Source organism: Ahaetulla prasina, chromosome 4 (assembly GCF_028640845.1).
Source record: "Ahaetulla prasina isolate Xishuangbanna chromosome 4, ASM2864084v1, whole genome shotgun sequence".
NCBI classification, from domain to species: Eukaryota; Metazoa; Chordata; class Lepidosauria; order Squamata; family Colubridae; genus Ahaetulla; species Ahaetulla prasina.
This window is the reverse complement of record NC_080542.1, coordinates 47,487,947-47,511,982: the sequence shown is the minus strand read 5'-3', so window position 1 is coordinate 47,511,982 and position 24,036 is coordinate 47,487,947. Positions and strand designations below refer to the sequence as shown.

General features: G+C 39.7%; 1 protein-coding gene across 5 annotated transcripts in view; it reads left to right on the top strand.

Annotated features, from left to right (window-relative positions):
* Positions 1–18,866, top strand: part of METTL16 (methyltransferase 16, RNA N6-adenosine) — a 50,546-nt gene extending 31,680 nt beyond the window's left edge. For all 5 annotated transcript variants that reach the window (XM_058184135.1, XM_058184136.1, XM_058184137.1 and 2 more), the window contains 5 exons: positions 8,244–8,386; positions 9,515–9,584; positions 11,182–11,271; positions 16,581–16,754; positions 16,844–18,866. In XM_058184135.1, the coding sequence (XP_058040118.1) occupies positions 8,244–8,386; positions 9,515–9,584; positions 11,182–11,271; positions 16,581–16,754; positions 16,844–17,458 (1,092 nt within the window). In that variant the 3' untranslated portion in view covers positions 17,459–18,866. The remainder of the gene's footprint in view (positions 1–8,243; positions 8,387–9,514; positions 9,585–11,181; positions 11,272–16,580; positions 16,755–16,843) is intronic.
* Positions 18,867–24,036: the final 5,170 nt, after the last annotated feature.

The following is a 24,036-nucleotide window of genomic DNA, read 5'->3' as shown; positions in this document are numbered from 1 at the left end:
CACTAAAAAAGCAAATTCTTTTCTCTTTCTTAACATTTTAGGAGTATCTTGTTATGTTCTTCTTATAGGTTCCACGCCAGCAATTGTAATAAGCATTTCCTTAACTTTTACTTCCAATACCAAAACGCCATTTGCTTTCATTACACAAAACGCCATTTCTTTCTTCATTTCATTAAATTTTTGATCTATTTCTAAAAGATGAGCCTCCAAAAGTTCCTGTAAAGAATTCCTTAAACTTTCCTTGATATCTTCTTTTAATTTCCATATCTGAGCTGAAGAAATTTCCAAGATTTTAGCAGTAGTTAATTCTGTTTGCTTAAGAGCCATTTTTGAACTGTATAACCTACCAAAAAGAAAAAAAAATCAATAAACTTTTCTTCTTAAACACTGTAATAGAAAAAAAAAAGGTTAAAAAAAATCATAAACAATTCTTATTCATTCCATTTAAGGAGTATCTTGTTATGTTCTTCTTATAGGTTCCACGCCAGCAATTGTAATAAGCATTTCCTTAACTTTTACTTCCAATACCAAAACGCCATTTGCTTTCATTACACAAAACGCCATTTGCTTTCATTACACAAAACGCCATTTGCTTTCATTACACAAAACGCCATTTCTTTCTTCATTTCATTAAATTTTTGATCTATTTCTAAAAGATGAGCCTCCAAAAGTTCCTGTAAAGAATTCCTTAAACTTTCCTTGATATCTTCTTTTAATTTCCATATCTGAGCTGAAGAAATTTCCAAGATTTTAGTAGTAGTTAATTCTGTTTGCTTAAGAGCCATTTTGAACTGTATAACCTACCAAAAAGAAAAAAAAATCAATAAACTTTTCTTCTTAAACACTGTAATAGAAAAAAAAAAGGTTAAAAAAAATCATAAACAATTCTTATTCATTCCATTTAAGGAGTATCTTGTTATGTTCTTCTTATAGGTTCCACGCCAGCAATTGTAATAAGCATTTCCTTAACTTTTACTTCCAATACCAAAACGCCATTTCTTTCTTCATTTCATTAAATTTTGATCTATTTCTAAAAGATGAGCCTCCAAAAGTTCCTGTAAAGAATTCCTTAAACTTTCCTTGATATCTTCTTTTAATTTCCATATCTGAGCTGAAGAAATTTCCAAGATTTTAGCAGTAGTTAATTCTGTTTGCTTAAGAGCCATTTTTGAACTGTATAACCTACCAAAAGAAAAAATCATAAACAATTCTTATTCATTCCATTTAAGGAGTATCTTGTTATGTTCTTCTTATAGGTTCCACGCCAGCAATTGTAATAAGCATTTCCTTAACTTTTACTTCCAATACCAAAACGCCATTTGCTTTCATTACACAAAACGCCATTTGCTTTCATTACACAAAACGCCATTTGCTTTCATTACACAAAACGCCATTTGCTTTCATTACACAAAACGCCATTTCTTTCTTCATTTCATTAAATTTTTGATCTATTTCTAAAAGATGAGCCTCCAAAAGTTCCTGTAAAGAATTCCTTAAACTTTCCTTGATATCTTCTTTTAATTTCCATATCTGAGCTGAAGAAATTTCCAAGATTTTAGCAGTAGTTAATTCTGTTTGCTTAAGAGCCATTTTTGAACTGTATAACCTACCAAAAAGAAAAAAAAATCAATAAACTTTTCTTCTTAAACACTGTAATAGAAAAAAAAAAGGTTAAAAAAAATCATAAACAATTCTTATTCATTCCATTTAAGGAGTATCTTGTTATGTTCTTCTTATAGGTTCCACGCCAGCAATTGTAATAAGCATTTCCTTAACTTTTACTTCCAATACCAAAACGCCATTTGCTTTCATTACACAAAACGCCATTTGCTTTCTTCGTCTCCAATCTTTACTACAAATATATCCTCTGATAGGAAGTTAAAATCTTCTGCCAAATGCCAACGCACCTGTTTCTGCTCTGTCCGCATTAGCAATCCATCATAAACCCATTTCAGTCGTGGCGATGGGCGCTGCATTTTGTTCCGCCATTGGGCAGAAGCGTTCCGGATTCCGGAGCTTTTTTTCAGGCTATAGAAGAAGCGTTCCCATCAAGCCTCCAGAAATTTCCCTGGGGCTTTCCTGGGGGCTCTACTTCAGCCCGAATGCTCACCTCTCCCTCTTTGCCCGAGGGAGAGATTTTCAAGCCGCCAGACAGCTGGTTTGCGCTGTCTGAGCAGCTCTATGGAATCACGGAGCTAGCGATCTAAAAAAGACCGCCATCAACGAAGCGGAGCCACCGGAAATCTCACCAGGGCCACTTTCGATGGTGGAAGAGGTTATTGTACCTCATTGGGCAGCTACCACCTGCCTTAAGCTGGACAGCTCCCAGCCAGTAAGGTGCTGCCCTGCCACGGTCTGTTAAGCTCACAGAGTGCGTGGGGATTAGGGTCAAAGCCGACAAGCAAATCGATAACTCTGCACCATGCAACAAATATAAGAAAACTTTAGCCCTAAAGTTGGACACTTGGAATGTTTGGACAATGATCCCCGGCCTTTCTGACGATGTACAAGAAATAGATGATGTACGTAAGACAGCTGTCATTGACATGGAGCTGAGCAGACTGCAGATGGACATTGTTGCCCTACAAGAGACAAGGCTGTCAGACTCGGGATCTGTTATGGAGAGAAACATCAACATCAACAGCAGGGAAAACCATCAAATGAGTCTAAGGAAAATGGGGTTGGCTTTGTGGTCAGAAATACCCTATTAAGATTCATTACTCCACCTGTTGCAGGAAGCGAAATAATTCTGTCCTTGTAGCTCCACTCATCAGCAGGGCTGGTTACTCTTATTAGAGCATATGCACCAATATTGTCATCTTCAGTAGAATCCAAGTTCTGCGACAATCTGGCTGCTACTATCAAGAAAATCCCTGAGAAAGAACCACTGTTTATCCTTGGCGATTTTAATGCCAGAGTTGGACCTGATTATAGTTCTTGGCCCACTCAGTTCGGCGTCAGGAAGATGAACGAAAATGGCCAACATCTGCTGGAGTTTTGCTGCTACTATGGTTTTGTGTTAGCAATACATACTTTAAAACAAAGCCTCAACACAGAATCTCTTGGAGACATCCAAGATTGAAGCATTGGCACCAGCTCGACTTGATTCTTACCAGGCACTCCAACCTTCCCAATATTACAATCACACGCAGCTATCAGGGTGCTGATTGCGATACAGACCACTCCTTGGTGTGCAGCAGAATAAAACTGCAAAGAGATTGCATCATTCGAAGAAGGAAGGAAGACCACGAATTGACATCAACAAGACCCACAATCGGGACATAGTGGAGAAATTTGCACAAGCACTCAAGGAAACTCCCAGGCCCAGCTGAAGCAAATGCATATGAACAATGGGAATATTTCAAGAATGCTATTTATAACACCGCCTTGTTAGTATTTGATAAGGAGATCAGAAAGACAGCAGATTGGTTTGAAGCCCATTCGGAAGAGCTGATGCCAGCCATTGAGGAAAAAAGGAGAGCGCTAATTGCATATAAAGCCTGTTCCAGTGAGTGCAACCTACAGGTTCTGCAAGCTCATAGCAAAGTCCAGCAGACAGCTAGGAGATGTGCTAACGATTATTGGCTGCAGCTTTGCTCTCGGATCCAGATAGCAGTTGACACAGGCAACATCAAGGGGATGTATGATGGCATCAAGCAGGCCTTAGGTCCAACACAGAAGAAATCTGCCCCTCTGATGTCTGCTACTGGTGAGGTTATCCAGGACTGAGCACAGAAGATGGCACACTGGGTGCAACACTACTCTGAATTATATTCCACAGAAAATGTGGTAACTGAAGAAGCATTAAATAACATTGAGTGCCTGCCTATCTTGGAGGAGCTTGACAGTGAACCAACTTTAGAAGAACTAAACGTGGCCCTGAATTCCCTTGCCTCTGGCAAGGCACCTGGGAAAGATAACATCCTTGCCAAAGTTCTGAAATGCTGCAAAGAGAATATCCCCACTGAACTGCATGAAAGCTTCTGTCTTTGTTGGAGGGAAGGTGGAGTATCACAGGACATGAAGGATGCAAATATTGTCGTATAAGAACGAAGGCAACAGGGGTGACTGTAACGACTAGCACGGCATCTCTCTTAGTGTTGTAGGGAACCTGCTTGCCCGTGTCGTACTGAAGAGGCTCCAGGTGCTTGCAGAGAAAGTCTATCCAGAATCGCAGTGTGGATTTCAAGGCAACAGGTCCACTACTGACATGGTATTTTCCCTTAGACAGTTGCAGGAGAAATCCAGGGAACAAAGACAGCCACTTTTCGTAGCCATTGTAGATCTTATGAAGGCTTTTGACAGCCTTTATAAAATCTCCCCAAGATTGGATGTCCACCTCAGCTCCTCAACATCATCAGGTCGTTTCATGAGGAAATGAAGGGCACTGTAGTTTTTGATGGCTTAACATCAGATTCCTTTGACAGTGGTGTGAAGCAGGGCTGCATCCTCGCACCAACTTTATTCAGGATCTTTTTTGCCGTCGTGCTGAAACATGCTTTTGGAACTGCAACAGAGGGTATTTATCTCCGGACCAGATCAAATGGAAAACTCTTTAATCTCTCTAGATTGAGAGCAAAGTCTAACGTCCAGCTGAAATGCTTACAGGATTTCCTCTTCACTGATGATGATGCTGTTACTGCTCATTCTGCCAAAGACCTTCAAAAACTTATGGACTGTTTTAGTAAGGCCTGCTAAGACTTTGGATTACAATCAGCCTGAAAAAAACACAAGTCATGGGTTAGGACGTAGATTCACCTCACTATATTACAGTCTCTGCACAAGAACTGGAGGTCATCCATGACTTTGTGTAACTCGGCTCAACTATCTCTGACACTCTCTCTTTAGATACTGAACTGAATAAACATATTGGTAAAGTGGCCACCAAATTTTCCAGACTTACAAAGAGAGTATGGCTTAATAAGAAGCTGATGGAACATACAAAGATCCTGGTCTATAGGGCCTGTGTCCTGAGCACACTCTTGTACTGCACTTAGTCTTGGACCCTTTATATATGCCAGAAGAGAAAGTTGAACACCTTTCATATGAGCTGTCTCCGATGTATTCTTGGCATTACCTGGCATGACAAAGTTCCAAATAGCGCAGTACACACTATTGAAACACAGACATCTCCACTGGCTTGGGCATGTCGTGAGAATGACTGATGGTCTGATTCCGAAAGATCTCCTATATAGAAAATTAATGTAGGGAAAGTGCCTCAGAGGGAGACCACAGCTGTGATATAAGGTTATCTACAAGAGGGATCTAAGGGCTTTGGGAATGGACATTAACAACTGGGAAATCTTCACCTCTGATCGTTCAGCTTGGAGACTAAAGACGCAGCATGGTCTTCTCCAATTCAAAGAGACACTTGTTTGGCAGGCAATCCTGGAAGCGAAATCTGGGGGTTGGGCAGGGGACAGAATGTATCTGTCTTCAGTGTGGAGGGATTGCCACTCTCGAATTGGCATTTTTAGTCACACTAGATGCTGTTTTTGAACCTTTTTCCAGAGCACAATACACGTCTCTTGAGATTGAAGGATGCCAATGGTGATCAATGGACCTTTACTTCTTCGTTTGATGAATGCTTATTGTTGAGAGAATATTTCATATTTATAATGCTTGAAGCTGAATGGTGATGTTATAACTGAAACTAGATATGTAAAATGGTTTTATCTCATTTGTTTATTTGCATAATAAGGTAAAATAAAGAATCCCTTAAGTTCATAATGGCTCAGGTTGGGACACATCTTAGTCCAGCTTTTTGTTTCTCATACTTACCAAACAGATGCCTCTGAGATGCTTACAAATAGGAGATGTACACTTACCATTGTTCCTGATTAATAGGTATAAACATACATTTTATTTCTTTGATAATTATGAAAGTGTCTCACTTTTTGTCACTCTGCAACCTACATTGCTGCAGTTTCTTGGTGATTTCCTATCCCTATTTATCGTCTTTGAAATTAACCAAGGTCAGATAGCTGCTGCCACCTGCTGTGAAACAAAATTAAACTCTTCTCTGAGATGATTTTGGCTACAGGAAAAGATTATGAGAGCCAAACCAATTTATGTCATATAATTTCTTCAGTTCACAATGGATCTTAATTGAGAACTTATCTGTTATATTACTATTGAACATGTGTCAGTCTATTTCATGGTAATAAACACCTTTTTTATCTCATACATTTATTGTTAATTGAGGAAGCAATAATACCAGCATTATTATTCAGCCTTCTGAGGTGTGTAAAATGAGGACCCAGATTGTTGGGGGCAATATGCTGACTCTGTAAACTGTTTATTAGAAAGGGCTATAAAGCACTATGAAGTGATATATAAGTCTAAGTGCTATTGCTATACTTCATAAATATTTTGTTTACTGCCAGAATCTATAGAGATTTCTTTCTCAGTGTGAATAGTCCTAAATATAATGGACTTTTTTCATAAATTCCCAACTTGGATGTTTTTTACATTATAGTATTTGAAATCATATATCTGGAGGCCATAAAATTGGAAAATGCTGTCATTGAGTATTTTCCCCCCAACAAATTTCTCCATTCTTAATACCAGCTTCACTTATGTATCTTACATAATTATTTCTATACCTTTGATAATCTCTTTTGGCCTTTAATTAATGTATTTTTGTGAGAACAAGAATTCTGTCTTTTGAAGAGATATGTCCATGGACATAAATATGGACATAAAAGTCTGAATATTGTGCTATAAAGACTCTTGTTGTCTGATGTATTTTTGTAATATTTACTGTTATAATACTTTTGATCTCTTAAAGGAATGAAACAGAAATGTAGATGTCATGGAAGTATGTCTTGGATTATTAAATTAAAAAATACCAGTTGTTAAGGAGAGCATGTTTTTATTATAACAATCTTCCTCTTTTCCTTTTTGAGGGGAGGGGGAGATTAAATTAATGTTTAAAGTTATGAACCACAGATATGTCTTATTATAATTAGGTACAGTTTTTATTCTTTTAATAAGAATTGCTAATTGTAAGGTCCAAGGCCTGTTAAGTAAATTATTCAGCTTGTTATAAGACAACATGCATAATTTCAAATCTAAGAAAATGCTATTAATCAAAATTGTTACTAACCATTTTACTTTATTTTCAAAAAAATCAAAATGTTGCTTTTTCCATTTTGCTTTTGTGAAATGTCTATTTATACATGGTTGTGTTGATATATATTTCCAATAATTATGACTTCTCATTTTAGTAGTAACAAATATTGCTAAAATTCTATAACAAATTTATTACTGCACTAATTTTAGATTTTTTTATTATATAAAAACAGTGCAAAAATGTTCTAGCAAAAATCTTTCCATCATAAAAAAGTAAAGAATTGTGAGACTAAAGCCATTATTAAACATACCTAATAAATCAGCTATGAAAATTGTTCTTTGGTTGATTTTCTTCACTACTTTTTAAAAAATTGAGATAATTTTTTCATCTTTGTTAGTCTACCTATTAGGCATTAGGGCAAATAATAAATGATCCATTTTTTATTGTGAAATAGATAAGATTCTGATGCATTTTGATGCTCTTAATTTTTATTATTAAATTAAAACAATATGATTCCTTACATGTATTTTATGTTTTATTATATATATAGTAAATCTGCAAAATAGTCCATTAACGCTTTGTTATATGCATTATAAAACTATGTTGCCTGCCTGAACATGGAACTATTTATTTTAAATATGTTAATTCAAGTTATTATTTTCCTGCATCCTTGTTCATTCATATAAGCCCTGATGCTACTGTTATAGTAATGGAGAATACACAGGGCTGAGTGGTTAAGTTATTGATATCTAGTTAGATATCAATTTAGATGGCACTAGGAAGTAATTAGAAATCACCCAATTTTTTAAAGAAAATGTGAAAATAAAAGTTACTAGAATCTGTTGCTAATCATTTTACCAACAGCTTTCTATCTTATTTGACCATTATCCAATTGCTTGTGATAAAGCAATTAATTTAATCTAATGAATGACACATCTTACTTTAATTTCCCACTTTTTATTTACTCGTTCCAAAAATGACTCCAGTTCTATTTTCTTTTAACAGCTTTGTTTTGCTTGCTTTGTTTTTGAAGTAATATGGCAATGGCAGAAAAAAAAATCGAATGCTAATCAAAGGAAAATAAGATGACATAATTAGCTCACAAGAAAAAAATAATAGCTATTAGCTGTTTACATTTTAGCTGTAAAACAAATGGTTTCTTTTCCAGGGAGTAAATTCTCGTAATCCTAGAAGGCCACCTCCTAGTTCAGTCAATACAGGAGGCATAACTGAGATCATGGCTGAAGGAGGAGAGCTAGAATTTGTCAAGAGAATCATTCATGATAGCTTGCAACTTAAAAAAAGATTACGGTAAGAAGTTACATTAAATTAAAAGGCATTGGCATTTAGTATAAACTGTATGTCTGTATTTAAAAAAAAGCAAAAAAGATGGAAATTTTACACACACACACACACACACACACACACACACACACACACACACACGCATGACAAGCCTATAAATCATAATTAGCTTCAGAATAACTTCTTTAATACAGTGAGGAATTGTAGCAATAAATTTATCTTTCCAATGTTGAAGAATAAGTTTCTTAACAATATGAAGGGTGAGAAGAATCCATGTCCATCATCCAGTCATCTGTTCCTATGTAGTAGATAAGTAATTCAAAACAATATGGAACCCACAAATATTGCAACTTGACATAAAGTCTAATCAATATATGTAATAATTTTTTTCATGGCATATAATATATTTTGTATATTATATTTTGTATGTTACGGTATATATTTTGTATCCAAAAGGTAGTCTGCTTAATTCAAGGTACCATGTGTAAATATCTATGAAAGAGGAATTTGACTTTAGTTGTTTGCTTGCAAACTTTCATTACCCAATAAAGTAACCTCGTTGCTAATTATATGAGATTTAGCGAGGAAGAAACCAACATATTACTCTTCCTCATCATCAGAGGAAACAACAGCAAATTAGAAATGAAAGTCTTATTGAAAATCAGTCCACACTAACCAAATGGTCCATTATCAAAATAACAACCCAGCCTCCCACAAAGTGCCCAGAATCATGATGTTGACATGGTGGTAAATATACATATTTTCATTCTCTTTTATCTAATTTTCATATTTCAAAAAGATCAGAACACATTTTTTTCCAGTAGCCAGCTTCCAGATAAGCAGAATTTAATACCAAACAATCAACATAAATTAAAACTCTAATCAAAGAACTACCAAAAGGAAAATCAGAATATCAGTTTTAAATAAGAATAAATATTAATTATTTGTATCTTAATGTAAAATTGTCTGACTTTCAGAAAGTCAAAGTGACAAGTCATCTATTTGAAAAAGGCTGGTTCCAAGAAAGAGTCACTCCAATACATCAGTCTATGATTTATTCTATTGATTTAGAAATATATTTCCTTTACTTGAACTTTATTTCCTACTTCTGAAATGTTGTTTTCCTTATTAAAGGTGGTATAGTTGTATGTTGGGAAAGAAATGCAGTTTAGCACCATTGAAAGAAGAACTACGAATCCATGGAGTAAGTAGTTCTCTAAAGACATTAAAGTTATCTGTTACTCAAAAATTGTGACTGCCCTTATATAAAAGTTACATCTTGAAAAAAAGTTGTTTTTAAATTTGTTTATTACACTTAGTTAAAAAACTTCTAATAGAAAGAAGTATAGCCCTGATACTCTTATAAAGAAGTATTAAACCACTATTTTTTCTTCAATGTAGCTCTATTAGAAACCAATGTTTGTATTATTGTGGGATGTGCAGTGCAGGATTTGCTTTTGTAGCTTGCTTGTTTTCCATATGGACTGTACAGAGACAGGCTATAAAATTTCCACTCAAGTTCCTTTAACATTGATTCAACAAAGTGGTTGAATCACTTGTAACATGAAATTGTCAGTTCATATATGTAGTTCATATATGCAGGTATATCTGCATATTTAGATACATTCTTTTTTTTTTTTTATTGAAAGAGTTTTAATAAACAAAAACTTTTTTCCCCCTTTTTTCCCCCTCCCTCCCAAAAAAAAAAAAAAAACAAAAAACCCTCCCCCCCCTCCCTCCCCCCGCCCGGCTTCCCGGGTCAATCACAAGGTATTGTTATACATAAACCAAACATAGAATAAAATTTTCCCTTCCAATCCAAATAACCACATCCAAAGCTTTTCATCTCCCAACCCCCTCCCCATTACATAAAATAACTTTCTAATTATTCAAAGGCAATCTGATATTTCTTAATCTGATATCTGTTTTGTAGATAATCAATCCATTTTTTCCATTCAATTAAATATCTTTCCTGCGTATTGTCTTTTAAAAACGCTGAGATTTTAGCCATCTCAGCCAAATTAATAACTTTCAATATCCATTCTTCTATTGTAGGTATCTCTTCTTTCTTCCAGTGTTGTCCAATCAACAGTCTTGCTGCTGTTATTAAATTCAGAATCAATTTAGTCTCAATCCCTGTACAATCTGTTATAATTCCCAAAAGGAAAAATTGTGGCAGGAACTTTATCTTCTTCTTCAGTACATTTTGAATAATCCACCAAATTCTTATCCAAAAGACCTTAATTTTCTTGCAAATATTTAGATACATTCTTATTTGGCTCTATGTAAATTGGGGAGAAATGTCCACTATAGAAACTTGTCTCTTATGTTTATATTTCACTCATGGATGTATATGTACACTATCTCATATATATGCTCAACAATTTATATCATCTCAAATTTAGCCCCTTCCCACACATGTACAGCAAAATGAGAAAATAGCATGCAGCAACTAAAAAAACAGCATGCAGAGTTAAAATTCCACATATACCATCATTCCTGCAAGACCTGTGCTTCCTCTTTAACCTGCCAAACTATCAATCAGCAGGTTTGTGGAAGTGCATTTTGTGAGCTGGAAACTGTACATTTTAAGACTTGTGTGGGCTATAACTTATCCAGGTGTGCTCTTCATACTATTCCTTATTTTTATTTTTTATTTTTGTAATAGATTAATTGTAAAAAAGAATACATTGTCAATATAAATTATTTTTTGATGTTATGTTAGATATCTCTTAAATTAGACAGCTGCAGAATATTTGGAAACTGAAAAAGCTTAAGACTGGTTTTATTTTTCCATGCAGGTTCCTAAAGTCACCCATACTGAATTCTGCCAAGGTCGTACGATGCGATGGGCCCTGGCTTGGAGCTTCTATGAAAATGTCAAAGTTCCAGTAAGTGGTTCTCTTATCCTCTTTCAATACCTACTTTGAATCTTCATGGGGAATAATTTAGAGGAAGTCCTCACAACTATTAATTTAGTGACAGTTCAAAATTACAGCACTAAATAAAGTGACTTATGATTGGTCACCAGACATGACTATCACAGCATCCTCGCAATTATGTGATCGAAATTCTGGCGCTTGGCAACCAATACATATTATTATTATTATTATTATTATTATTATTTAATCAAATTTTTATACCGCCCTTCTCCTGAAGGACTCAGGGCGGTTTACAGCCAGATAAAAAGAACAACAGAATAAATACAGAATAAAATAGTATCTAAAAAACTTATTCAATTTGGCCCAGATTAAAATATCTTTAAAACAATAAAACCCATTAAAATTAAAACCAAATAAAATCTAAAATCCTATGCCAGTCCTGCGCGGATGAATAAATATGTCTTCAGTTCGCGTCAAAAGGTTCGAAGGTCAGGAAGTTGGCGAAATCCTGGGGGAAGTTCATTCCAGAGGGTGGGAGCCCCCACAGAGAAGGCCCTTCCTCTGGGGGCCGCCAACCGACATTGTTTGGCGGACGGCACCCTAAGGAGTCCCTCTCTGTGAGAGCGCACGGGTCGGTGAGAGGTAGTCGGTAGCAGAAGGCGGTCCCGTAAGTAACCCGGTCCTAAGCCATGGAGCGGTTTAAAGGTAGTAACCAGCACCTTGAAGTGCACCCGGAAGACCACAGGTAGCCAGTGCAGCCTGCGCAGGAATGGTGTCACATGGGAGCCATGAGCGGCTCCCTCTATCACCCGCGCAGCTGCATTCTGAACCAACTGGAGCCTCCGGGTGTTCTTCAAGGGGAGCCCCATGTAGAGAGCATTGCAGTAATCCAAGCGGGAGGTAACAAGAGCATGAGTGATCGTGCATAGGGCATCCCGGTCAAGGAAGGGGTGCAACTGCCGAATCAGGCAAACCTGATAAAAAGCTCTCCTGGAGACAGCCGTCAGGTGAACTTCAAAAGACAACCGCCCATCCAGGAGAACGCCCAAGTTGCACACCCTTCCCATCGGGGCCATGACTCGCCCCCAACAGTCAGCTGCGACTGTACCAGGGTGCTGGCATCCACAGCCACTCCGTCTTGGAGGGATTGAGCTTGAGCCTGTTTCTCCCCATCCAGACCCGTACAGCTTCCAGACACCGGGACAGCACTTTGATAGCTTCGTTGGGGTGGCCTGGGGTGGAGAAGTACAGCTGCGTGTCATCAGCGTACAGTTGGTACCTCACCCCAAAACCACTGATGATCTCACCCAACGGCTTCATATAGATGTTGAACAGGAGAGGCGAAAGAATCGACCCCTGCGACACCCCACAAGTGAGGCGTCTCAGGATCGATCTCTGCCCCCCTGCCAACACCGGTCTGTGACCGGTCAGAGAGATAGGAGGAGAACCACCGATAAACGGTGCCTCCCACTCCCAAACTCCCCAGCCGGTGCAGCAGGATACCATGGTCGATGGTATCAAAAGCCGCTGAGAGGTCTAATAGGATCAGAGCAGAGGAATAACCTCTATCCCTGGCCCGCCAGAGATCATCAACCAATGCGACCATAGCCGTCTCCGTACTGTATCTGGGCCGAAAGCTGGACTGGAACGGGTCCAGATAGACAGTTTCCTCCAGGTATTGGGGTAATTGACGTGCCACCACACTCTCTACAACTTTCGCCACAAAGCGAAGGTTGGAGACCGGACGATAATTTCCTAAAACAGCTGGGTCCAGGGAAGGCTTCTTGAGGAGGGGTCTCACCACCGCCTCTTTCAAGGCAGCAGGGAAAACCCCATCCAGCAACGAAGCATTAGTAATCCCCCGGAGCCAGCCTCGTGTCACTCCTGCGTGGCCAGTACCAGCCAGGAGGGACACGGGTCCAGTAAACATGTGGTGGCATTCAACCTCCCCAACAACCTGTCCATATCCTCAGGAGCCACAGGGTCAAACTCATCCCAAACAGTCTCAACAAGACGAGTCTCCAACCTCTCACCTGGATCTACCCAATTTTGATCCAACCCATCCCGAAGCTGAACGATTTTATCATATAGATAACCACTGAACTCCTCGGCACGTCCCTGTAATGGGTCATCCCGCACCCCCTGTTGAAGGAGAGAGCGGGTCACCCAAAACAGGGCGGCCGGGCGGTTATCTGCCGACGCAATGAGGGAGGAGACGTAACAACGTCTCGCTTCCCTCAATGCCACTAGGTAGGTCCTACTATATGACCTAACTAATGTCCGGTCAGCTTCCGAATGGCTGGATCTCCAGGCACTCTCTAGGCGTCTTCTCCGGTGTTTCATCTCCCTCAGCTCCTCAGAGAACCAAGGAGCTGGTTGAGACTTGCGCCGGGTCAGAGGCCGCAAAGGCACAACACGATCTAGAGCCCCAGCCGTGGCCTGTTCCCAAGCCGTAACTAGTTCTTCAGCAGTGCCATGGGCCAGACCCTCAGGGAACGGCCCAAGCTCCGTCAGGAACCTCTCCGGGTCCATTAGGCTCCTGGGACGGAACCAACGTATTGGTCCCGTCTCCCTGCGGTGTTGAGTGGCGGTCCGAAAGTCCAGACGAAGGAGAGAATGATCTGACCATGACAAAGGCAACAGTTGTAGCATCCCAGGGATATGTGACCCTATTTGCTACCTTCCCAGTCAGCTTCCGACAGGTAAAGTAATAGGGGAGGCAGGATTCACTTAACAATCAGGTGAGTTACTTAATTCCAAGATACATTTCTTATTCATGGCAAAAAAAGACCTTAAAATTGGAAATGAGCACCTTGCTTAGCAACACAAATTCTGGTCCCAATTATTGGACGAGGTAGGTAATAGGTAGTCAAGAATTACTTATACTCCTGTGACTGGTTGCATACTTTTCAATTTTTCCAGAGCAAATAGAGAGAGAGTTCCTCTTGATGAAACACGTTCAGATTCCTTTTTATTTCTATGGCTTACTGGGGTGATTCTTCAGATCCCGGTGATGGGTTATTCTTTATATAGGAGAGCCTTTCTTAATATAGTATACTTGTCAGAAACTTATATATGCATGTCTTAAGACATTAAACAGATGAATGTGGACAACACCACAAATGGAAAGAAAGAGTGCAAAGATTTGTTGTTCCATTGCCTTCATCTCATGCAAGTGGAGGCCGTCAACCATGTGTGATTGCAAATTATACCATTTGTCTTACCTGTATAGTCAAACTCAAGAAGTAGTAGTAGTAAGTGGCCCTTTTTGCTGGGTGATAGTCTTTGCCCTGTGGGATCTGACCTCTCAGACACTATCATTTTCAGTCAAAAATTATCTTTTGTTTCAACAGACAATGAAGATACTAAAAATAATTCAATTACTTAATACTAAATAATGGGAGGAGGTGTTAATTTTTAGGTTGTTCCCTCAGATGTATTGCAACTACTGTGTTTCCCCGAAAATACGACATGTCCCGAAAATAAGGCCAAGCCTGATTTTTGGGGTGGGCATAAATATACGCCCTCCCCCGAAAATAAGCCCTGGTGAAGGGGTAGGCATGGCCAGCACAGGAGACAGCCCTTCTTTTCCCCCCATCTCAGAGCTTCTTGGCCCCTTAATGGGATCAGCTGAAGTGCTTCCGCCGCCATTCAAGAAACAGTTGATTTGTGGGTGCTGCTCAGGCCCCCGCCTCCAGCAAGCACGGCCGCTTTTGCTGCCAATTGTGGCTGCAAAAGAAGCCGGAGGCCAAGCGACACACCCCACATGCCTCGCGCCCTCCTTAATTAACGGTGACAGTCACAGCAGGCAATTTCATCCATGGAACAGAAAAGGAAGGCATGGAAATCCATTTACCTGGGACATCAGAAGAAGTCCTGCAAGGAGATCTCCTGTACATTTCCTGCACATCGACAGCGGCGTCTCCTCGCAGGGTTTCTTCCAATATCCCAGTATATGGATTTCCATGTCTTTCTTTATGGGAGATCATTTCGCACCTGCATATTCACATTGAAGGCTCAGAATGGGGTGTTTTTGCAAACTGCTTGAAAATGGGGAGGGGGATGCCACTTATCCTGTTCACAGTCTATGCTGAGTCTCAGAACAAGGTAAGAGGCAGGAAAATCCCCCCCCCCCATTTTCAAGCCGTTCACAAAAAATGCCCCATTCCAAGCCTTCAGCATATTCCAGGATTGCAACATTGAAGGCTCCAAATGGGGTGTTTTTGCAAACAGCTTGAAAATGGGGAGGAGGGATATTCCTGCCTTTCACCATGTTCTGAAGCTCAGCACAGACAGAACAGAATAAGAGGCAAAATCTCCCTCCCCATTTTCAAGCTATTTTTGCGAATGGCTTGAAAATGGGGAGGGGGGATTTTCCTGCCCCTCATCCTGTTCTGAAGGAAAAGACAGTGTGTATGTGAGAGAGATCCCACTCCCTCACCCCTCCCAAGGCAGCCACATCTCTCCACTAACCTGCTTTCCTGCTCTATTCTCCACTGCCACGTGCAGGGCAAGAAAAATAGTCTGTAGGACTACTTCCAACTTCGTGAGATTTTTTTTTTCCCGGGAAGTTGGAAGGTATGAATTTCTGGTTTGTGGTGAGAATTTGGGTCATTGCAGTCGCAGGCAAGCAGGTGGTGGGACGGAGAGGGTGGGACTGGTGGGCTTGCTGCCTCCTGCACCTCAAAAATAATAACACCTCCCTGAAAATAAGATCAAGCCCTTATTTGGGGGGGTGGTTTCAAAAGAAAATAAGACCCTGTCTTATTTTTGGGGAAACACGGTATATTATTGCAGTTCCCACAATACTTAGAATATGTGCTTAGCTTTAGGCTGGCTCAAAAAGTGTATGAGATGCATTCTAACATGTGTAGGGAACATCAAATTGGAAAAATTCACAGAAGGAAACTACCACATTGTGGTTTTCTTCTCTAGCAACATCTACCTCCCCAAATATATATCTGGAAAATGACAGAAACTTTCTAAATAATGAGGCATCAATTTTTGAAGGGTTCTCTTTTGTGAATTTCTTTAGTCCAAAACCAGGTTTCTATCTTTATGCATTCCATTTCCTTTCCCAGTCCCACTGATAATCCCTTCTGTTATGTTCACCATGTTCAAATGTGGCTTTCCACTGCCATTTTGTGGGGAGGAGGATGGCTGCATAGTGAAGAATGGGATAGCAGATATTTTAGGAACTCACTAAGTATATTTACCTTAGGATCAAAGTCCTTTCAGTGTTCTCTTCAAGTTCTTCAGGATATCATTTTGTTTTCTAATTATTTTGTTCAACTTGAATATTGTACTTTCCCCATCAGTCACCTCCTTCTAAGAAAAGGAAACTAGAAAAACCTCGGAAACCAATCACATTTCTCGTCTTGGCATCTACAGCCAAAGAGTTAGGTATGAAAGCGTCATCTGTAGGAATCAATGCTGTTGAAGGATTAGAAGTTGTTGCAGCATGGATTAGAAAACTACTCACTGACCTGAAGGTATGCTAACTTTTTAAAATTCTGCTCCAGGCAACTGCCAGTAGTCAAAAAAGAGCCACACTATAGTTTGATGTTATTCCCTTCAATAGGTTCATCATAAAACACTTCCGTGTGGAAAAGATGAGGTCAGCTTGTTTCTAACAGCTGTGGAAAATTCCTGGATTCATTTAAGGAGAAAAAAGAGGGACAGAGTCAGACAACTGCGTGAACTCCCTCGAGCATCTGAAGATTTCCTGCAATCAGCAGAAGAAAAGAATCAGAAAACATCCTGTAACATCTCTGAGTGTGAAGAAAATGCAAATGGGTCTACTGAAAAATCATCTGAGGTACTTTGTCTTGATGTTGAGTCATCAGAGGGTAATGGACTTGATAATGTATCTGCAAGTCAGGAGAAAAATATCCAGGGATCCACTGAGGAAAGCAACAGCACAGAGAAACCATCCTTTACTTCAGAATCCAAAGATATTTCCAGTAATCAAAATGAAGGGACCAATACTTTTTCTTATGAAAGCCTGCCTCTTGAACTTGGACAGAATGATCACACTTCAGGGGAATGGTTCCTTTTCAAATGTGTGTTAATTGTGAAGAAAGAAGGTCCTGATATTTTAATAGAAATGCACTGGATTAATGGACAGAACAGAGACTTAATGAATCAACTGTGCACTTACCTAAAGAATCAGATGTTTCGTTTGATCACAATTTAAAGACATATGGATGTATGGAAGAATTATCCTTATTTTTGTAATCTTGCTTTTGTATTTAATACCCTGTTTCCCCGAAAATAAGCTCTAGCATGTTTTACATGTACGCCTAATATAAACCCTACCCCCAAAATAAGCCTTACTTAAGAACCGGTGCAGCTGCCAATTCCTTCTAGTTGCTCATGGTGTGATGGCCACAAGGTAAGATGGGGTGGTCGAGCTGCCCCATGTGCCCTGCACCAACTTATCTCAGGGCCCCCGCAGCCAGATCATCCATGCCCTAACACCTGCCTTGCAGCAGCAGCAACCACCATGTTGTTGTGGCTTGCCACCAGCCCCTCCATCAGATGAGGAAGAGGCATGGGAGTCAGGGCCAGTGTCAAGGCAATCTGAGAGCTCCAAGGGGAAAGAGGGAATAGAGCTGTCAGAGATAGAGGCAGAGGCAGAGCCTGGGCCATCCATCAGCCCTCAGATGGAGAGGCCACAGCCCCCAGGTCTAGAGGTAGCTGATGAGGAAGAGGAAAAGCTGGGTTCAGTGCCTGATACGTGGATGCGCAGAGGAGAAGAGAGCAGCAAGAATCAATGGGCAGATCCTTGGGACAGAAGAGCCACTGCTGCTAGATAAGCCCCACCCTGGCTCTGGGGATAAAAGGCAGGGGGTGGAGATGAATAGGTGTGGCATTCATCTCCCTTGGTCAACCACTGACTTTTGAATCGGTGGTGCTGAGATACAGGCTTGCCTTCTGAGTGTCGCTCTCTCTTGCTCTCTCTCTCGCTGCTGCTGCTGCTAAAAAGCTAGCACACCTTCCAGGACTTCATGTGTGAGCATGAAGAGAGAGAGAGAGACAGACTCCTGGTGTGTGGGACCATTTCAGGAGGAAAGGGAGCGAGCTCCGCTTTCCACAGGCATTGAAAGACTTGTTAGCCTGTATCTCCATTTCTCCTACTTTGCGGCAGCGGCACTAACACACCACATGACCTCCTGTCCCACTGCGAGCAAGCAGAAGTGGGCCTCCTGTACATGGGGGAAAAAATAAGACACCCCCTGAAAATAAGTCCTTGTGCTTATTTTGGGACAAAAGAAAATAAGACCAGGTCTTATTTTGGGGGAAACATGGGTAGCATTCACAATAGCACCTCTTAAAGGTAAAGGTTCTAAAAACTTCTGAAATTTGAGGCATTTATGATTAGCTAAAACAAAAAATGAATTTTGCTTACTTTCTACTGGAATAATTCAGATTTATGTTATAACTGTATTTTTCTTACTGATTTCAGTGACTCATAAATGTAACTAGTTCAATTGGAATCATTTTCCCTGTAATCATCACCTTTGTCTAATGGAATTAGTATTTTTTGTTTCAGCTTACACATTGAAAGAGCAGCACTGTAATATTAAAAAATGTAAAAAATTGTTGTCAGCTTTTCCAACTACTCAGAAATTGTTTTATATCTATATCTTGGCCTCCTTGTCAGAAGTGCTCCCACATGTTGGATTGTATTAAAGTAATAATAAACAACAATAGTCTTTTCAACTTTGAAAGAACAGAGGTTGTACACAAATGCCACTTAGATTATTTTGCTATAGAATTGAGAAAACTATACTCTGGTATATGTTGATAAGTTTTAAACAAAGTTGCAGTGCTCTGTTACTAAAATCAGAATCCAAGGTTTGGAATGCCTCATTAACAGTAAATTATTTTTTTGCAAAGATGCAAAATCAGTAGTTAGTGGATCAAATAGAGCTTACTAATATCATTTCTGTAAACCACGAGGCTAGGCAAAGTTAATAATTTATTCATTTTTTTTGGAATTGGAGCAAATTTAAGGAATAAAATGGGAGTTTTATAAAAATTTACAACACCCATTTCACCTTGAGACCCCCTTGCCATAATCAGGCCCATTTTAGATTCTGTCCTTTATTTTTGAAAGAAATCCTCAATTTACAGCACAAAGTGTGATATAATTCTCAGTCTGAATGAAATTGTCCACTAAGTTTTAGTTATTCATTTGTATGCTAAAAAACAAATCAGTTATAAGATTAGGAGTAAAGTCTAATAAGCTTATTGGCCTTACTGAGGAGTCACTTAATATGTTAAAACATGAAAGAGCATTTTACAAGTAAAATTACCTTATAGCAATATATAACGATCACAATCTGACCCTCTTATTTGTGTATTTTTTTAAACTTCAAATGATATGTTTTCTTCTTCCTCCTCATGAAGTCACGTTTGTGTTTTCTACTGCCATCTTGTGCACAAGTTGTAATATTGTGACTTTAATTTCCTTGTTCAGTGCTTGCCATCTGATTATCAAAGCATATGCAGCTTCATATTTGTTCCATATGACTGATAATCTTGTCTTCTGTCAACTTGAAAGAGCTGCACCACAAGCACATATTGAATGGAGCTTTTTGAGAAATATGTCCACAAATATAACTTCTCTTTCAGTGCATTTTGTTTTTCAGGCCATTTGCAGCCAATATTGTAGACCAACAAACCAGGCACAAAAAATAGCTGTGAGAAGGAAGAAAGCCAAAGATGTCCTATGTAATCTTGCTGGATCATATGCCTCATCAAGTGGAGAGGAATTAATTAACATAATTCAAATGCTCCTTTTAGTTTGCAAAAGGTACTTGGAACATCAGTACAGAGCCAGTTCCAAGAAGTTAAACCCAGCAATAAAATTGTTTCAATGTACTCCCAAATTATTTTTCCTGATTATTTTATCTGGTTTGATTTAGGGAGGGGTAGGGGGAAATCAAAACACACCAAAAGTGTACATGTTCTTCAGACGGGGACCATGCATTGCAATAGCCATCAATAAATCTTCAGCCTTGTGCAAATTGTTCTAAGATGCCCTTCATGAATTATTTTCAGGAGCTCTTGGGCTCTTAAAAATCACTCTTGAATGCCATTCTGCTTCCGACAGACAAGTGAGTTTGTCTTACATCTTTTCTCATGGAAAAGCTACTACATGATGATATCTTTACGTTTCTTAGGGCTGTGCAAATTTTTCAAGAGAGGTGCTTTGCAAGGCACAGGGAGCATGTGCAGAGCATCTCTCTTCAACTCATTAAAGCAATCTCTTTTTTTTCAGGCTTGCACAGCTTTTTTGTAATCTGCATCAACTGTCTATACACTGCAGGAAAGCAAGGACAGGCGAGAGCATCCGAGGTTGGCAAACAACATTTTATTTATTTGTCCTATTTAAGAATTGCCAACTTCTTCATAGAGGGACTTGGCAATGTACAATAAAATATTAAAAGCATAAAAGAACAGTATATAAACTCTAAAAGAGGGAAGGTAATTCATTAAAAGGTGGGGGAAGGGCTCTTTCAGAGCATCAATCAACCCCACAGCGACATGCTCATCTGAGCCATGTTTTTATGCTTGTACAGAAGGCCAGGCGAGTGGAGGCCCACCTCAACTCCAGGGGAAGCAGGTTCCACAATGCAGGGGCTTATGGCTTCTTAACAGTTCTAAAAAAACTAGGACTTGGACAGCCCTACCATAGAGCCTACTGTACTTGCAGAAAAGGGTAGGTGATCTCTTCTGAACTGTGTGTGTGTGTGAGAGAGAGAGAGAGAGAGAGAAATGGGTCCACCTACTCCTTTCAGTCCTTTTAGCATCATTTTTCTTCAGTACAATACTAAAATATTATATTTTTCTGGATTTGTGTTCTAAATCATATGTTGCCAGTAACAGAACTTTACATTTAAGTCTAGGGTTCTGAGTTAGCAAGATTTGGTGAATATGGTAAGGGGCTTGTGGATTAAATTCCACTTTCATGGAATGACACAGAAAGAGCAACGCCTGATATGTTGACATAGCTCTTGAACCCCAAAACATCTGGTTCCTCTATGACTTAACCATAGTGGCATTTTTTTTACTATGTTTTATTGATTAATTTATAATCCCATAAATTCACAATAATCCAATAATGCACAAACCACAGTGCCACCTTGTGAATGAACTCAACCTCTGACTCCAGACCAACCCCATGTACACGTGCATAGTTCAAAAGGAAAGAAAGGAAAGCAAATGGGTAAAAAAGGGGGAAATATCTCACAGAAAACCTAAATAGAGCTTTAGCATGGCAGAATATTCTTTTCCACCTTTGCCGCATGATCTGTTAAAAAAAGGCTTTTCTGAGCCTCCCCTTCCCTAAGAAACTGGGCACTGAATGTGCCTTTTGGTCTCAGAACCTTTTCTCCCTTCTCTGTTCTGGCAAAAGTCTGGTCCTCACCATCCCTTTCATTCCCTGGGTTCCTCCTGCATGAGAAATGAATTATTAATGGTGCGTTAAACAGAGGCTGGCCCAGGGCCAAGGGATGGTGCTAATCAGAAGCTAATTGAGGGAGAAATTAGATACTGTTCCCAGCTGCCTGAAAGATGAGGGGTAGATGGTTGCCTGCTAGAAAAGGTGACCCCCATGACAAAAATCACAAATTAGCTGGCAGGACCATGGAGCACAGCTGCTTTGAATGCTGCTCTACACTCCCTCTTCTCCAGCCACAGGGTCACCCACTCTTTTCCATCTCCTACCCCCCTTCCTATGCTGCATATTTCCAAGGCCAGTTTGAGACAAGGTGTGACCTGGGCCCTGTATTTGATGGTGTAGATGAGCACACAAATTATAATCATGGTAGTTCTATGCAGGGCTGAGTTCCTTTTATTGGACAGCACAAGAAAGTCTGCCACCGTGGCCAATGGTTTTGAGATTGGACACCATTTGTCTGAAATGGTATAAGGTTGCTTGAGCAGGGGGTCCCTTCCAACTCTCTTATTCTAATGGGGTGCAAATCTGGCTTCCTCTAAGGTTCAATCTGCCGCAGCTCTTATTTATTGGAGAAGATGTAATGGAAGCTTTTAGGATATAATAGGAATCAAGGGGATTCAAGCCTTACCTGGTTCTCACTTAATGAGAATTCAGACAAGTCCTGCAATGATATTTAGGAAAGACCTGGGGAGATGAGCAAAGAGATACTGTCTAGGGAACAGGTAAGAAATAGCATAGCCCGCAGCTGGATAGTGGGGTTGGGCAAGAGGCTAAAGAGGGACTCTCCCTATTCCTTATGCTGTAAAGAGTTGTACTTTCAGACATGTAAGATTCTATCAATGTAATTTTACAAAAAAAGTAGAATTGGCTCATCTGGTCATATTTCCCATCTGATCTACCTGGTAAGGATGATAAGTTCTGAGAGGAGCCCAGTGAAATTTATTAGGTGAAAAGAGCAGATTGATTTATTGACCCAGCTCTGACTGCCTTATCTTCCTTTCTGCATCCAGTGTCTTTGTGGTGAAATCTATAGTTGCCTTGAATACCTCCCCACTTTCAGAGTGGGGAGTAAATATGACCTGTTGTTCTTGGCCTGCTTTGTTCACCCAACTGATTGAAAATGTATCAGGTCAGATCCCCCACCCCCCTGCCTTCCCTCTTCATGCTATAAGGCCTTAATTCATTTTATCCAAAGCAAATTCTCCTTTCAGGTCTTTCATATCATTGACCTGCCCCATACCCCTGAAAAGTAGTGGAAGATGTGTCCATGCACTGAGAACCAGCAGTTTCAAAGTCATGCTCTAAAATAAAATTAGGTTTATTCTTCAGGGGGATGGTTATTTCTAGAGTAGGCATAGAATCAGCCTGCCTGATATTTTCTTAGCCCCAAAGGCAGAGGTAACCTTCAGGAAATCAAGCTGCCAGTGTTAAGGACATGCAAGAAAAAGGAAGACAGAAAACATGCAAGATATTTTGGATACATAGAAATAGGCCCCACCCTAGAGATGCTGCTGGGGAGAATTTTACTGTGATTCATTTCTCTTTGCCTTTGTGCATCTGTTCATCCATCTTTCCATCTGCTCTTGGGATTTTTCTGATGAAAATAGCTCTGGGAATATTACAGTCATGGAAGGAAGCCTCATTTGTCAAAGTGTTGCATTCCCTGAGGAAAAAAACCTGTTCATAGGGAATTCCCTGAAGCACATGTAATCCTCAATTTAGGACTGGTTACTTCCTGATAATTCAAAATTATGATGGACCCTGAAAATGGGACATGACCTGGATTTGAAATTCTGATTTTTGCCCCCCTTCCCTAGTTACATAAGTGCATTTTGGGCATTCGGCAACCAGCCCACATTTACAGCAGCACCCCACAGTCACATGATCGCAATTTATGACATTTTTGCCAGAAAACAGTGTTTAACTTCCAGTTTCTGGCAAAATCTGTCCCTTACCAAATAATGGGTTCATTTAACAATCACTGGATTCACTTTGCGACCACAGTATTTGCTTTATAACCACTGCAAAAAAGGTCATAAAATTAGGTCTGGTCATAAGATGTTCTATTTTACCACCTTCACTACTTATGATCAAAATTCTGGGGTCCATTACAATCATAAGTTGAAGACTAACTGTAATGGCAATAGCTCTCTGGAAGCTCTGATTCTGGAAAAGCTGGAAGGAAAGAGAAGAAGACCACCAGCATTGAAGTGGATGGACTCAGTTACAGTGGTGATAAATGTATTTGAAAGATCAGATTAAGGACAGATCATCATAGAGAAATTTTTATCAATTTGACCTCT